Here is a 16,664-nt window from a genome sequence, read left to right on the forward strand (position 1 = left end):
CCCCTCTTCCTAAAGATCACCATGGTATTCACTATAAACATCACTTTTCCCCATTTTAATTTATCTGGAGAAGGAATTTGGCAGATGTCCTGTTTTTAGCCTGGATTCTTACTCTGGTATGATTTGAGACTTTTTTGTTGCACATAGAAACAATGGTTCATTTTCATTGCTGTATCGAATTCCACTGCCAACCTGGTCTGAGGAACTTTTCAATTTCAGTCTTCCCAGGGGGTTCACAGTGACATCTCACTGCTGACTTACTTTCTTAATTTTCATTTCCCTGAAGTCAAGTCACATGGAGCCCTTTTTCCTCCTCTTGTTGTCTTGTTGGGTATCTTCTGTGACTCCTAAAAATCATGTGCCATTTTCTACTGGAGTCTATTATTACTGACATGTGTAGTTGTTTATGGGTTCTAGAAAGGAGTGTCTGTGTTTCTTTTGGTCTCTGATTGCAAATATCTGTGTCTGCAAAGAGGACATGGCTGCCCATTAGTGGGAGGGGACTTTCTTTTTTTTTTTTTTTTAAAGATTTATTTATTTGTGCATACAGAACTGGGGTACAGGCCAGAGATGCGGAGGGTGAGAGGGTTCACCAGAGACAGAGTGGGGTACAGAACAGGCAGATCAACGAAGTACATTGCTGAGGGGAGCAGCGGCGGGTCAGGAGAGGTCTGCCACGCCATGTGGTCACCTTCGGGGCAGGCGGGGATTGAACTCATGCGGAAGCGGCTTCAGATTCTCAGTGCTGTGCTTTAACCCGCTGCGCCACCAGGGAGGGCCGGGAGGGGACTTTCTTAATGATGTCTGTGAATTAACAGAAGCTCTTGACTTTATTAATCTAATGTATCCATGTTTTCCTTCACTGGAAAAGGTAGGGATTTTGGTGTCCTGTTTAAGAAGACACCGAGCCCATGAATATATTCTCACATGTTATCTTCTAGGAAAAATGTGGCCCATGAAATGTGTCAGTTCCGCAAAATGTTTGTCACCAATTCATGATGAGATAAAGATATTGCAAGTATGTATCAAGAAATTTATCACAACTTGACATTCACATGCTCTTCAGCAGTGTTTTATTTCATTTTACTAAAATTTTCACCTATGGTGGGTCACAAATATGTTTTAATGTTTGTTAACTATAGATTATAGTACTTTAAAAAAATTAATCTTTGTACTTAGATTTATAATCTACTAAATTTAATTTTTGCATCAAGAATAGAAAGGGCTCAATTTTTTTTTAATATGGCATCACTTACTGAAAAGATGACTTTACTGTATATCTGTTTTGTCTAATCCACTGTTATGAAATGAGGAGGCTTCATTTTCTTGCCATTCATTGAATGTGTGTGTGTGTGTGTTTTACATATAAAAGGGCATCTTTATTTAGGGGAAGAAGAAAAAAAGGAAAAAGGAGATCCTGCATAGACATAGGTGGGCAGTCTCAGGACATGATCTAATGCAGAATAATTTTTCACATCAGCTAAGTATCTATAAAGATTTTAGTGAGCTTCTGGAGACCAGTTCTGACTGACTGTTGCATGTAGATGTCTGTGACAGTAATACACAATAATTCCCAGAGCTTTATAATTCATAATGAGCCTTCAACCTGGCTCATTTTTTCAGACTTGCCTTGATTATTCCTAACTCTCATTTTATATATACACACACATATATATATATAAGAATACATATATATATATATATATATATATATATATTCATATGTTTGCAGTACATTTTAGAATTACCTTACCAAGCTCCACCAAAGAACTTGTTCAGATTTTTTAATGGGATTTTTTTTTAAAGATTTATTTACTTATGCATATAGACCTGGGGTACAGGCCAGAGGTGCAGTGGCAGTGAGAGGCTTCACCAGAGATAGAGTGGGGAGCAAAAGAGGCAGATGGTCAAAATACACACTGAGGGGAGCAGCGGGCGGGTCAGGAGAGGTCTGCTGTGCCATGTGGTCACCTCCGGGCGGGGATTGAACTCATGCGCAAGTGGCTTCAGCTTCTCCATGCCGTGCTTTTAACTGCTGCGCCACCAGGGAGGGCCCTTTTAATGGGATTTTAATGAATCCACCAACACTCTTTTGTTTCTTATATATTCAAAATGCTTTTGGTTCAGTAAATCATTTTCCATAAGCTTTATCATCATCTTTTGGTATCTGACTTCCAGAAGTACAACATCCACACTATTTGGTGCTCTCTAAAGGTTTCTCATCATTGAACTGACCTCATTGTGCCTTTTCTTTTCTTTTTTTGGGCAGTGTCCTCTGTGCAAACAAAAAAAGCCCCCTCGCTCCTCCACACTGCCATCATCCCACCCTACCCCACCCCACACCCCCTTCCTTTCCTCTCACTTTGCCTTAGCACCTCCCACCCACTCCTGCTGTCATCCCCCTTTCCCTCTGTGTCACCAAAGACCTGAGGAGAACTTGCTTTTATCTGCTCCCTCCACTCTAGCCCACAATCCCATTGCGGCTGTCTTGTACTTCTGATAACTCACTGCACCCCTCCATCAGGCTTCTGCAGCCTATAATGAAAATGTGGATTTCAGTAGTGTACACAGCAATTCGTCAACACAGCTAGCTGAGTTCTTTGTAATTCACAGTACATAAAACAGGTGTCTGAGTCAGGAACAAGCAGGAAAAGAGCCTCTATATTAAGTCTCAGTGGACCGGACTAAACAGGTATACAGTGAAGTCACCTGCTTTCATTTCAGACTCACGTGTTCTAAAGCAGATCTCTCCATATTCTATAAATACAGTTAGGAATTCTAGAATTGCTGGTTTTCGGCCTCTTTGTCAAGAAGCTTCAGTTTATTCCTCAGGGGGAGATTAGAGGTTTTTTTTTTTTGTTTTTTTTTTTTTTCATAGAAGAACTGGGGTATAGACCAGACACCTGAGATGTGGAGGGTGAGAAGATTCACCAGAGACAGTGTGGAGTAGAACAGGTGAATTCACTGCTGAGGGGAGCAGCAGGTGAGACAGGAGAGGTCTCCCACACCATGTGGGTCAGCTCCCTGGCTGGGTATCGAACACTGAGACTTAGCCCCTAGGCCACCAGGGAGGCCAAGGATGGATATTTTTGGAAGGTCGCTATCGTTTTTAACTCCAACAGCCTGTGGTTATGCTAGCGGGGGTGGGGTTGTCTTTCAGGTTGACAAAAATTATTAGAACTCAAAGAGGCAGCAGTGGGAAGTCGTTGGCAAATCCTGTCACTGAATTGTTTACTTTAAAATAGCTAAGTTTATACCATGTCAACTTCATCACAGTGTAAAAAACAAGAAGATGCAGAAGCTTAACATATTCTCACCATTCAAGTCATCTCCACCACTGTTAGCTGCTTCCCCAAAATACCTCACTCACAACCAGAGAAATAAAGTACATGTCTCGGGTTCCTGAGTTGCATTTATCAGGAGACTGTATGTGATGCTTACATGGTGGACAGACTCCCTTGTCTAAACTGACTCATTCCGGAAAGAACATGGAGCTCATGTCTGGGCCAATAATGGATGAAGCGTGAATTTTATTGTGACCGTCAGACATCAGCATAGTTTGTTTTATACTTCTAGTTGTATATATTAAAAAAACAAAAACAGGGCCGTCCGGAGTGGCGCAATGGGTTAGGGCGCAGCACTGTAAGCTGGCCGTAGCTGCTTCAATGCAAGTTTGATCCCGGGCCCTGGAGCTGACCCACATGGTGCAGCAGACGTCTCCTGTCTCACCCGCTGCTCCCCTCAGCAGTGTACTTCATCAATCTGCCTGTTCTGCTCCCCATTTTGTTTCTGGTGAATCCTCTCACTGCCCCTGCACTTCTGGCCTGTACCCCAGTTCTGTATGAGTAAATAAATAAATCTTTAAAAAACAAACAAACAAACAAAACAAAACAAAACAAAAACAGAAGAACCTCAGAGCATTGCCTAGCCCACACCACCAAGCCTAGTGAGACAGAGAGATCACTTGTCCCCAAAGCTATAGCTGCTGTTGAAAACAAAGCCCCTGTCATAGAGGACATAACACTCACAGCCACAGCCACAGGTCAGTCCTGGCTTAAAACTCCATTTAGGGACCCCCACCCCCACCCCCCGCACACACACATGCCGGTAGTACAAAAGGTTAAAGTGCAGCACTATGAAACTATCCACAGCCACTGTAGCACAAGTTTGATCCCCGGCCCTGGAGGTGACTCACATGGCTGGCAGACCTCTCCTGACCCGCCCGCTGCTCCCCTCAGTAGTGTACTTCATCAGTCGACCTATTCTGCTCCCCACTCTGTCTCTGGGGAATCCGCTCACTGCCCCTGCACCTCCACTGATACCCATATTCTGTATGCATAAGAAAATAAATCTTTAAAAAAAACTCCATTTAGAGAGGACAGTAGGAGATACACACACGCACACAAAAAAACACACTCAAATTCAGTAGTTTTAAATAAGTGTTTAGAAGGAAAATGAAGGAATTAGCTCAGATATTTAAAGAAAAAATACTTCCAGAGGATCTCGGGCAAGAAATAATGAAGTATTTCTGTTCAATTTTAGGAAACACCAAAGCATAGTGGACCTTCTCAGACATACAGTTGGAGTTTAGAAACAGTAATTCTCCAGCAGTGCTTACAATTGTTTAAGGATCAATCCAGAAGCTTAGGACTAACTTAGACATTGTTATACCCCCGGCTTTCCATGCAGGCAGCTCTGTCCCAGAACTTGTAGAACTTAAGTAGACAGCAAAGGCTAATAAAAGTAGGTCAGATGGAAACTGTTAGAATAGTGATATGAGCAATTACGTATTATTGTTGCTTGCTTTCCCTCTCATGAGCATTAGTATATAATTGTTAAGTTCAAATGATGGGCAGTCGTTGATTTAGCTATATCTCCTCACTGCCAAAATTGTTCGCATTTTCACTGCCAACTTATTAGGGGACAAAAAGTCATGTGACTGGTTTTAATGACAAAAAAAGCACAGGTGTATTTTTAGTATGTACTGCTTAGCATTAACAAGCAATTTTTAGTTTTCTCCATTAAAAATCTTGAACAAAATATTGACTTTATTCTACATTCTGTTAATGTGTGAATTCATAGTAATAAATGGGATAGTGGTGATGACTGGGAGCTAACTGGGACATTTACTTAGGAACTCTGGAATGTCAGGGAAAACCACCAGCATCCGCTTACGCCATTCCTATTGATAAATTCTGTGGAACCCAGAGAAGGGTCAACTTGGGAGCTGTGGCCAGCTGGGACAAAGAGTAACATCTTAGTCTCGGCGTCATTATCTCAAGCTCCTTTTCAGTGTTTAAAGGCAACTGTAAGCAAAGGAAGGGAAGTTGTCCTGGCTCCAGATAAAGTGAATACAGGTGCAGTGGTTAGTAAGGTAGACAGAGCCCCAGGGACTCCTTGCTGGTGGCAAAGACAACCCACTCACGTCACAATGAGGCGGTACTGACAATGAGGAAACCGAAGCAGCGACCAAAGGGGACCATGGGCCGTGAAGGAAAACAAGTCACCTGGGTCCTTGACTGTCCTCGTTAATTTGTCTAGGTAAACAAAGATTAATTTTCAGGGCCCTCCCTGGTGGCGCAGCGGGTTAAAGCATAGCACTGAGAAGCTAAAGCCACTTCCGCGTGAGTTCGATTCCCGCCTGCCCCGGAGGTGACCACATGGCGCGGCAGACCTCTCCTGACCCGCCCGCTGCTCCTCTCAGCAGTGTACTTTATCGATCTGCCTGTTCTGCTCCCCGCTCTGTCTCTGGTGAAGCCTCTCACCACCCCTGCATCTCTGGCCTGTACCCCAGTTCTGTATGTATAAATAAAATTAATCTTTTAAAAAAAAAAGATTTATTTATTTTCATTTCAAACTTTTTTTTCTAAGATTTATTTACTTGTGGGGCACAGACCAGAGGTGCAGGGGCAGTGAGAGGATCCACCAGTGACAGAGTGGGGAGCAGAACAGACAGATTGATGAAGTACACTGCTGAGGGGAGCAGCGGAGAGACAGGCGAGGTCTGCCGCGCCATGTGGGTCACCCCCGGCAGTGCTATGTCCTAACCCGTTGTGCCACCAAGGAGGACCCTAATTTCAAATTTTTATAGCACCTTCCCCAAACTAGTTATGAGTGGTTTAGAGATAGCAGAAAGATCTAGAGATGCTATGTCTTACCAAAACAAAACCCAAAAATGGATGCTATGTATTTAGATCTCTTTTTTAAGAAGCGACAAGAACTTGAAAAACTATAACCACTCTCGCTCAGTGTGCAATCTCTAGAGGGAGTGATCTCATTTTTATTTTGTATTGAAATGCTGTCTCATGTAAAATAATGCATTTTTTCTTAGATGACATATGAGCAATGTATTCTAAGGATATCCTAGATTCCATAAATATAAAGCTGTAGAGGAACAAAAACGTATGGGATTGCATTCCTACAGCTGAGAAACTTCCAAGAACTTGACAGATAGTGTTAAGAAGTAGAGCTGACTCCAACTGGACTCCTTTATGCCAGGCCCCCAAGGGGACTTAATCCTAATACCACCACGGTTCCAACCTCTCCCAGGAGTGTAGGCCCACACGAGTCAACCAGGAATTTCCAAATCAGCACCATGGAGGTATTCTGCATGGTGACACCTCACACTACCTGCTCCTGAGGGAAGATGATTTCACAGGATATAAAATTACTTTTGCTAAAAATCTTATATCACCCTCTTTCTTGTCTATACAAACCTTGTTTTCTATAACTGCTAGAAGAGTCTATATGAGCTACTGCCTGATTGGTGAGTCCTTCATGAAGTCAATTACATCGCTACATGTGTGAATTTTGCTTTTAAACAGCACACATAAATCACATAATGCTTTTATAACTCTTCATTTGTGTCTAAAGAAATCCCATTATTTTATGGGATTGTATCATGCTCCTGGATTCCGGTGAAGGAAGGTAACATTTTTCCATGTCACAAGCACTTTGTCTCAGTAACTGTAGACAAAGTTCTAGCTGCATTCATAGCACACTCAAAATACTGCCAAAGCATTAAGCAGATATCTTAATCTGTGTAATGTCTCAGCATACATTTTAAATCAATGCCTTATTTAACCCTCTTTCTGAATCAGGTTAATGTAAAACATTTTCTCCTGTAAAGCTAAACTTTATCCACCTTAGAACTTTAAAAAAAAAAAAAAAAGTGATCCATGCCAGAAACAATCACCAGATTATAACTTTGAATCCCTTATTCTTCAACTTCAATCCTTTGCCCACTGAAATCTGAGACTTGTTTTCTTAAGTGACACTGGACAGGTGCTGGGCTTAAAACAGCAATAACCAAAGAAGGTAGATTTAGGGTCCATTTCATTCTTACAATAATGGCTCACCAGAAAATAAAAATAATCTGGCAACTATAATATACTTTTCTGTGTCAGGAAAAAAAAGTAAATAAGAAAGCCACGTTCTTTAATTAGATTCAGTTTCTGTAAAGCTGTCTTTCTCTCTCAGATACCTCCATGAACCAATGGCAGGAACAACCCTCATTTGGAACCTGTTTACTCTGTAGGAACCAATGCAATAAAAAAAAAAAAAAAAAAGCCGATATTCAACCCCAACACATGCTTGGCAGGCCAACCCGGCACCAGACTGACCCAATTTAATCATGCAGGAAACAGGAGTCCTTGCTATTTTTACCTGGTGTTCAGCCATCTGGCTCTCAGGACTCCTGCCTTGCTCCATTCCCTCACTGAGCTTCATCTCGATGGCTTCCATCTTGGTAGAGATGGACTGGAGGGAGTTCTGGTACTTCTGCTGGCGTTCCAGAGCTTCATAGAGTGTGCGTTGCTTTTCACTGATCTAAAGGAGGAAAGAATATTGCCAAATGCTTTCTGGCCCCTTATCTGCTCATTACGACACGTCTTTCCTCACTGCTTGCCTTCAGTGGCCCAACAGAAGGCATGCAACTGTGCACCAATGTGAAAACTCTATGCGCAGATTGCAAAAGACAGTCGCTCAGGTAATCTGTGAGTGGTGGGCTTCAAGGAGTCGATATTTAAAGGCTTACCACATTCTTTAAGGTTTCCCAAGAGCGCTGCAAATCATCCAGCTTAGCGGTGGCTGATGGTTCCAGGCCTGGTTCGTAAAGCGCCTGGGATGGTGACAGGCTGGGGTGAAGCCTGGCGGCCTCGGTCTGCAAACTCTCAGCAGACAAGGCCTGGTAATACGCAATGTCCTGTGGGCACAAAGCACAGCACAGAGTCAGGAGGAAAACGCTTAGGTTGATACTGCGGGCACGATTTGTGATGTGGAGGGCGGGTTTGGGGATGGCCCCTTTCCGGGGGACTCTACACCGGTGAGGCTAGTTTTTTTGTAATAAGAATTGAGAGGTATTAACACCAATTATAACTGCTATAGAATTTTAATTTATATTTTTAAAATGAAGACATATACTAACATTTCAAGTTGCCAAAACCGACTCTTATATTTGGGGGAAAAAAAGAAAAATACCAAGGACATAAGCAGTTGACTTATTTAACCAGCAAAATAAAAGAGACTGTAAATGAACTATTTCCTAAATTAATGTTTTATATGCTAATTAAACTATAAAAAGAGCTGACTTTTTAGAATGAAATTAAGTGTAGAAAGCAATTTATCAGATAGAGCCCAAACGTCAATGTTGGCAAGTTCATTTTTCACAGAAATTAATTTAAATATTTATTTTAAAACAAGGGAAAATGTAGTGGAGGTGTTAAAACTAGTCTAGAAAACAAAACAAAAATATGGTTTCTTTCAGTTCCTGAAAGTATACAAGCAATTACGTATAGGATGAAAAGCCAGGCTTTGAATAATTTTTTCATTCACTGGGTCAACATTGCACATTTTATTAGTTTTGATGATGGAATTTACTAGACCAAGGCCTATATATAACTCGTGATGTCAATAGTTTTTATGATTGTTTATCTTTATATTCATATAAATTGAGTCAGGGAACTATATTTATATTCTGGGCATTGCCATTATAAAATTAGCTACTTTTGAAGTGTCATTGAAGATAATTATGTTAATTTAAAATACCTGGGTCTCCTGATAACTAATGTCTTGGTAAAATGTATCATAGACCCCAGTGTCCATGGAAGAAGGGCGGGTGTCTGGAGACCCACAGGAAGGCAGAAGCCGGACTGCACAGCAGGACGTGTTCAGGCAGAAGCTCACCCTAAGGTTCCGGGGAAGTCTCTCAGCCTCTAGACAGCTGTGTTCGCTCATTTGCAAATCACCAGGTGATTCTGAGGTTCAAATGAGCCATGCATGAGGCCATGAACGCCCCCCGCTTTTTGTTGCTGAGTCTTCCTGACAAGTTTCTAACATGGCTGATGGAATTCCTTCTAACCTCGTTACCACCTTGAGCAGATGACCTTGGTATTCTCAAGTCCTTGTGAGGCTCTTGTAGGGTAAATGGAGTTGGTCAGGCTTTTCCACACTGGCCTCTATGGCCATCACCTATGGCCTTGATCTTGCTAATGTAGAGGGCGTGTGTGTGGGTGTTGGGCACACGTGCCTGGCTATGGACACCTGAGCATGGGTGTGTGGATGTGTGCAAGTGTGCACACCTCAGCCTAGAAGTTGGAGACTTCAGGGCGGCGTCACTCAGAGACGAGAGTGAGATGGGAGAGGACAAGTGACTATAGAAGAGGTGAGACAGTACCAGAGGGAGCCCAGAAAAAGTAGAAAGATTCCCTGGAGTGGGGACTAGGCCTCCAGGCCCCCAGCCAACTGCCCACCCTGCACCTACCTGCCCCCTACAGCTCATCTCCATTCATGCCCACTCACTCCCACCCCACTCCAGTTCTCCAAACCCTTCCACACCACGGCCTGTCACCACTATCATTCGTTCAGCTCGCAGTGTACTTTGGACTACTTCTAAAGCTACTTAAATGCTCTTGTCTACATCTTGATCTCCTTTGCAACTTTAAGCTCTGTTTCACCCCTCTGGAAAACCCCAATCATGACTCAATCCAACTTTTCTGCCCAGGGTGTACGTGTACACACACACTTGAAGGCATCAAAGGGATACTCCTGCAATTTCTCAAATTTCTAAAAACCTGCCCAAATTTCACTCTCCTTGTTTTATGAACCTGCCAGCTTTCTTCTTAGGAATGGCCCTCCCCACCTATTCCCGGGATCCCATCCTCCTTTGCTTTTTCAAATTCAATACACCACAATATTCTATCACCCCTTCTCTCTCCCTTTCTTCTGACTTTTCATCAGCATGAAGAGTCAAATCTCTATCTGAAAATACCTACACGCACTTTCTTTTGTCATCTTTTTCTTGCTAGAAAACGTATCAGGAAGGTCCAAAACCACCTCGTAATGATCATCACCAGTGAATATAGTTGCACACACGGTTGTGAACATCTCCCCTTTCACTTCCTAGTCCAACTTCTAGAAGTGGTCGCTGGCACTTATAGGCTCGCTTGCTCACCCCCAAACATCCAGCTCCAAATTCCCAAATGGCCCTTGGTCTGATGCCTCCACTGACACTGTTCCTGCAACATCACTGGCCTAGGGTGTACATGCACACACACTTGAAGGCGATATTCCTGCAACTTCTCAAATTTCTAAAAATCTGCCCAAATGCAGACTCTCCTTGTCTATTTTATTTCCATGAAATAAAATGATTTTTTCCAGCCCTTGTCTTGCTTGGCCTGTCAAGCATGCCCTACCACTGTCTATCCCTAATAGAAACACTTTCACCTTTCTCTTTTCCTTAGTAGTTTGGTTTCTGCCCCAGGCATTCTTAAATTGGACTTGTAGACTCAGACTCAGAGATCCAGGGGTCTGTGTATGTCCCCAGGCTCTTCAAACACAAAATTTCAAAAAACAATACAAAACAAAATCCATGATGAGAAAAGAATTTCAGAAAAAACTAGAAAATGGTATCCATCTTTCAATAAGGGGAACTTGTTCTCACCTAAGCTATAAACATGGGGTTTATTTTCTATGTCCCTGCCCCCTCACCACCTACTTACGTAAGGATGAAGTTCGGTTGGTGCACACCCTTGCCAAAGTGTGGGTGCAAGTTCCATTACAACAAGGACTTCCTGATGCCAGGCTGTCAGCGGGCAGTTTGCAGGCTGCATCTGACTGGCATGTGTTCCCTGGGCTTATCCAGGGCTTTCAGATGTTCACATTTTTCTTTATGGAGACAGACTGATTTTATCAGAATCCAGGTTCATGGATTCTTTTATAAACCAGAGATATGGGAGCGTGACCTGCCCACGGGGTTCCAGTGATCCCAAAAGAGAGGCTGCTTCCTTCACATGGGGAGGCGCTGCCCTGGTCTCGACATCCCTCGGCTGCTTCTCTCAATGAACGAAATCGCCAGTGTGGATCAGGCATCAGATTGAAAAACTTAAGTCCCTAACTAGCAAGCCTGGCTCTGAATTAGTCCATCTCCATCCTCCTATCCACACACTGACCCAGAATGATCTGTTCTAAAACTTGATTGTTTATACAGATGCCAGTGCAATTCCTTCAATGGTTAACTACTAGCTTTTGGATCAAGTGCAAGCTTTTTTGTCCTTCCTGGTCACTTCTGTATCCCTCCCAGCTTCCTTTCTCCCCCTCCTCCCTCAAATCCACATTTTTCTATTCTACTGAGATTGTGCGACTGCCTTGATAGATTGTTTTCCTCCCTACCTGTGCCTGAAAAACCTCACTACACCGTAGTGCATACCAACTGCCTTACTTGCACACATTCTCAAAAGCAGGAGATGATGCTTGATCCCTTCTGGACCTAAGCTGGTTTAGGGGCTTCCTCTGTGTTCCGCCCCCCCCCCCGCCCCATAAATGCCCCAAGCTCTCTGCATTCACAGTACTTGCCACACCCAACTGAGTGGCATGCTTGCTCTCACACAGACCACAAGCACCTTGTGACCCTGAGCAAGTCTGGAGTGTTGGCAAGTAACAAGCAGGCAGGTTATTCCTGGAGAACTGTTCACACAAAAACTTTTGTGAACTCTGTTCTCTTAAACAGTCATGCGTAGCTTTGCTGCAGGGATGCTGGAGAAATGCACCACCAGCTGAGTTTATCATTACAGAACCTAGTCAGCACCTCCTGGGACACACGTGGGCTGAAGACTGTCACCCGTTGGGGCCACCGATAGAGATGGGGTCTGGAAGTGACTGCATAACTGTGCATGGGAGATTGTGACCCTTGAACAAAGCGGTGGGGGTATGGGGGTCTCCACCCCAGTAGTCAAGATCCATGTCTAATTTATAGCTGGTCTCCCCATATACCCGTTCTGCAGAATCAACCAACCAATGAACATGAGGAGTTGAATCTATGAACTTGGAACCCACAGATGGAAAAAACCCCAGTGTAAGCGGAGCTAAGCAGCTCAAGTGTCATCATGGTGACCTTGTGACTGTCCACGGAGAAAAGCAAGATGATGCTTTCAATGTAAAACCTGTAAATCAAATATCCTTAACTTTTTTTTAAAGGAACCCAAAAAGATAGAATAAAATATATGTTTCCAAAAAAGTCCTTTTTTTCCCCCCGGGGGCATGACTGTGTCTGCACAGCTGCTAGTCTTGGGGCTACTGGGAAGAACAACTGAAAATCAACACTCTGGATCATTTGTGGGTTACACAGCTTCAAAATATTTAATGATCAGTCCTACAAGTACTAAACAAAAAGCGGAATATCTGGGGTAGTAAGGAAACACCTTAGCAAAATGTCTCTTTTTGCTCACGTGCTTAAGATATTAGGAATTATTATCTAGTAGATTCCTAAGGAAACAATTTTGGACAACCAGAGCTATGATTTGAGTAGCATTTTTCAGTTCAAAAAGTATTCTCACACTTGATTTTCACAATCTTGTGACTGAAAGTTTTGTTCCTATAGCAAGTGAGAGAATTGGAGGACTTTTCTGGGACTGTCAGCTGAGTAGAAGAAAAACTGCACCGCCTCTGAGCCCTGGCCTGGGTGTCCTCTCCCACCTGCACTTTTTTTGAACCTCTACTTCTCTTAGCACTTCTCAGGAGCCGAAGTCTGACTTGTTTGGAAAAGGGTCTGCAAACCTGCAGCGTCCTTTGGGGCTGCCCGGGCGTTTCTAGCCTTGAGTGAGCTCAGTTATTATCACATTTCAGTTAATAGCTACTGTCAGACATGGAACCCGCTGACTGTGGCAGATCAGCTAGTTATATAACGGGGAGCTACTTACAGAGGCACGAAACCCTTTTTTTAACAGCTGTGATTTTATAAAGCAGTTATATTTGGCTGCTCGTTGAAACAGCTGTGCACATTTTGTACAGTGTGTTGAGTCTGAAAACTGGAACTTATAGAGATGCTCGGTGTCTCCTCAGTTCCAGAACAGAAATCAGAGGCCTCACTGCCCTTGCTGTCGTTTTTTCACTCTCCTTTGACTTACCTTACTATTAACTAAGAATAAAAAGCAACCAAAACAATGGATTGATTTGTTTGGGTCACACCAATGCTTCCTTTTCAACAGCTTCCTGTGAATACTACTGTCTGACATAAGCTAAAAAAGGTATGATTTTTTTTTTCAAAATTGGCAACATCACACTCAAGTGTGTTAGGTCAACAATGTGATTTAATTGATGTTTTCCTGTGACTAGGGGAAGAATATCAAAATGGACTACAAGAAAGCCATAGGTCACTCAGGATTTTAGAAGTTTGATGGAGCTAAACAATTAAGTCATAATCATTAAAACAATTGCATGTTTTACACCTTTTAGAGTATTTAGAAGACACTCTACAAGAAATAAATAAAAAACAGAATTTTGAAAAGGGATATTCTTCATATAGTGTTTGTCTTCAGGCCACTGATTATTGTTCAAAATGAACATTTCAATAAAGTTTAGCATCTAAGTTAGGATGAAATGTTCTTCTACCATAAATGCCTGGTGACAGCCTAATTTTTCTGATCATAATCATCTGTGGTGTGACCATGGGGATGAGCATACTGGAAAAGAATGGGTAATAAGTCTTTTAAAATCAGGATTAGGACACATTCTAAAATCACCCAGAGCTGCTTTTTTGTTTTAAATTCTTCTCTTCTGGTTTGTTATTTGTGCAGGCTACCTCTGTCACTAGATTGAAAGGTTTTGGCAGTCAAAGGCCATCACACCCTCACTCTTTGCTGCTTCTCTGGATTCCTGCACAAGATTTCACACCAAGCACCAGGGCAAAAGGTATCTGGTAATCAAATGATTGAATTGAAACTCCTTAGATCTATATAGAGTTTTCCCAAGAGAATCATTTTATCTAAAATATTTTCTCAATCTTATTCTCATCTTTCCTCGGGGGAAGATTTGCTTATTACAGAAATCCCATTTTGAATGTTTTTACTTTAAAATAAAAAAAATGTGATTAAATTACAATATAGCTAATTGAACATTTGTCCTATCCAGTCTTTCCCTTGATAATAAATCTCATCTTGGTTGAACACTTACAAAATGCAATTGAACATAATTTAATTTTTAAAGCAGTTTTGGTTAAAAGAAAAAAAAGCATTACTTAACCATCACTAAAATTGTTTGGTTATAGTCATAACCAAACACTATTATTCATGAAAATATTTTCATGGATTTAATGAGGGTGTATACTTAGTGTGAGGTATGCCGAGGAACTCATAGCAACAAGGGAACATTCCTACTTTACAGGAAAGAAGAAAACTTAAATCGACTTAGGCATTCCGATATTTAGACTGGCAGACAGCTCTGCACTTGACTGACAATTAGAAAACAAAGAAAAAGTATGATACGGTGAGCAGAAGTTATCCATCTTCCAAATCTGAGCCGCTAAGTGTCAAAACCACACTCAGTGCATGTTAAAATAGTAAACGATCATGTTATTTTACAACCGTGACACAAACATTTCATTCTCTGCCAGGGTGCAGTACTCCATTGCGGACGGCAACAAGTTAAACCACTCGCTTTTGAACAGGACCTTCTCCAGCTAAAAACCCCGGGCCTTAATCTCTTTGTCTCTCGGGGCAGGAGCCCGTTCACGGAGCCCCCGGGGGCCCTCCAGGACTCACGTCCACACGCGGTCTAGACAGTCCAGAGAGTGGAGTACTGCAGCCACCAGAGACCTCAGCAGAGGAAAGGCAGTGGGCGTACCTGGTTAACAGAAGCATCTGGATTAGCCACAGGTGATGGGGAGCGACAGGCAGGTGGAGAGGAAATCTCACTGTTGGTTCCCTCCTCCCCAGACTCCTCAGTGACAGGTGACAGCAAAGTGTGACAGCGACCTGCAGTCATCTGTCACATAAAATGTAGCCCAAAGGGACATGAAAAGGCATTAACTTTGTCAACAAGACTTGGTGAGGCACAGGTCAAAACAGAAATTACCTAACACAGGTTAGAACTATTGACCCCCCCCCAATTCACACACAAATTCTGTGTTAGTATTTAAAGTGTTGGTTCTCAGGTAAATACCCCGCCAGGGCTCACTGACAAAACAGATAGGACGAGGCAGTCTAAACCACATTCAAGTTTTGCTTTTGATCAAATACATATTTCATTTTCTTGATGGTCTTCAAAAATAACTAGAAAAATTAAGAATCCTGCATGAGCGACAGCTCAGAGATAAAAGCTTAGTCTTTCCTAGACATCCCTTTCCTGTTTGACGGTCCCGAACATGCAACTAAATACGGACTCCCCAAAGCGTTCAGGTGTGTTTATGTACCCCCCAGGCAAGCAAACATGAGTGGAAAACATACAGCACTGGAAGACTTAGTTACCAAGTAATTAATGCATTGGAGGTGCAAAGTGATAGGAAATAATGCCGCAGGTTAGAAATCACTGGAACTTCTTTTAATCCAAAGTTAAACTTTTGAATTTTTTTGTTGTTTTCCACTCAGCTTTTTTTCTTGTATAGTTTCTTAAACATTTAAACAACAGGATGGACATCTAGCCAGCCCACGTTTTATCTTGGAAAACACACACAAATATGGGTAGCAAGGTGCTCCCTTCCCCCAGAAAACCAGAAAACTGCAAAGAACTGGTTTGGAAGCTCCCCTGGCTGTTGTCACTAAACTAAAAACACATGCGACCTTTGACTCTCGGTAAAGCTTCTCATGCAAACAGCTCCCTGTCAACTGTCATTGTTTACAGTGCCCGGGGCTGGCCTTGGCCCAAGGGAGTCAGAGTCAGGGAGAGTGACTGGCTTCCAATCTGCAAGGCTAGGGCTGAACCCGAGTTGCCCCGCGGAGAGGGCGCCTGCAGAGGCGAGCTGGGCACAGCCTCAGGGCGGGCGCGAGGCGCTGCAACCTCGGCCTGGACCCACTCACCATGACCACAGAGGGCTGGGCCGAGGACGCGGGGAGGAGCTCGCGGTCCAGGTCCTCGGTTCCTTCCGCCAGCCCCTCCACCTCGGTCACCGTCAGCAGCATGGTGGCGTGCTTGGCCTTCATCGTCAGCATCTTGCACTTGGAATTCAAAGAGGCGATCTGCTCCTGGTAGCCCTTGATTTTCTGGGCCAGCTCCTGGGGAAACATTGCCCACCCCCGCCCGGGTGTCAGAACAGCATCAAAAGGAAACAGAACTAGTGGCGTTCATCTTCCTCCCGGGCTGGCCAATGAAATCTCAGGGCTGTGCCAGACGGCGGCGGCGGCGGGAGGCAGGATGTGGACTGTGCAAAAGCCCGAACCGCCTCCGAGCCGCCCGCA

The 16,664-nt window shown here is 43.2% G+C and overlaps 1 protein-coding gene across 1 annotated transcript in view; it reads right to left on the bottom strand.

The window, feature by feature from the left end:
- The window catches only part of SYNE1 (spectrin repeat containing, nuclear envelope 1), a 424,261-nt gene that overhangs the window by 135,848 nt on the left and 271,749 nt on the right, over nt 1-16,664 (bottom strand). The window contains exons 88-91 of the mRNA XM_012735121.1: nt 16,287-16,481; nt 15,115-15,255; nt 8,036-8,203; nt 7,666-7,827 (exon numbers count right to left, since the gene is read on the bottom strand). Coding sequence (XP_012590575.1) covers nt 7,666-7,827; nt 8,036-8,203; nt 15,115-15,255; nt 16,287-16,481 — 666 coding nt within the window. The remainder of the gene's footprint in view (nt 1-7,665; nt 7,828-8,035; nt 8,204-15,114; nt 15,256-16,286; nt 16,482-16,664) is intronic.

The sequence above is a fragment of the Condylura cristata genome, unplaced genomic scaffold (assembly GCF_000260355.1).
Source record: "Condylura cristata isolate star-nosed mole 26May11 unplaced genomic scaffold, ConCri1.0 scaffold00001, whole genome shotgun sequence".
NCBI classification, from domain to species: Eukaryota; Metazoa; Chordata; class Mammalia; order Eulipotyphla; family Talpidae; genus Condylura; species Condylura cristata.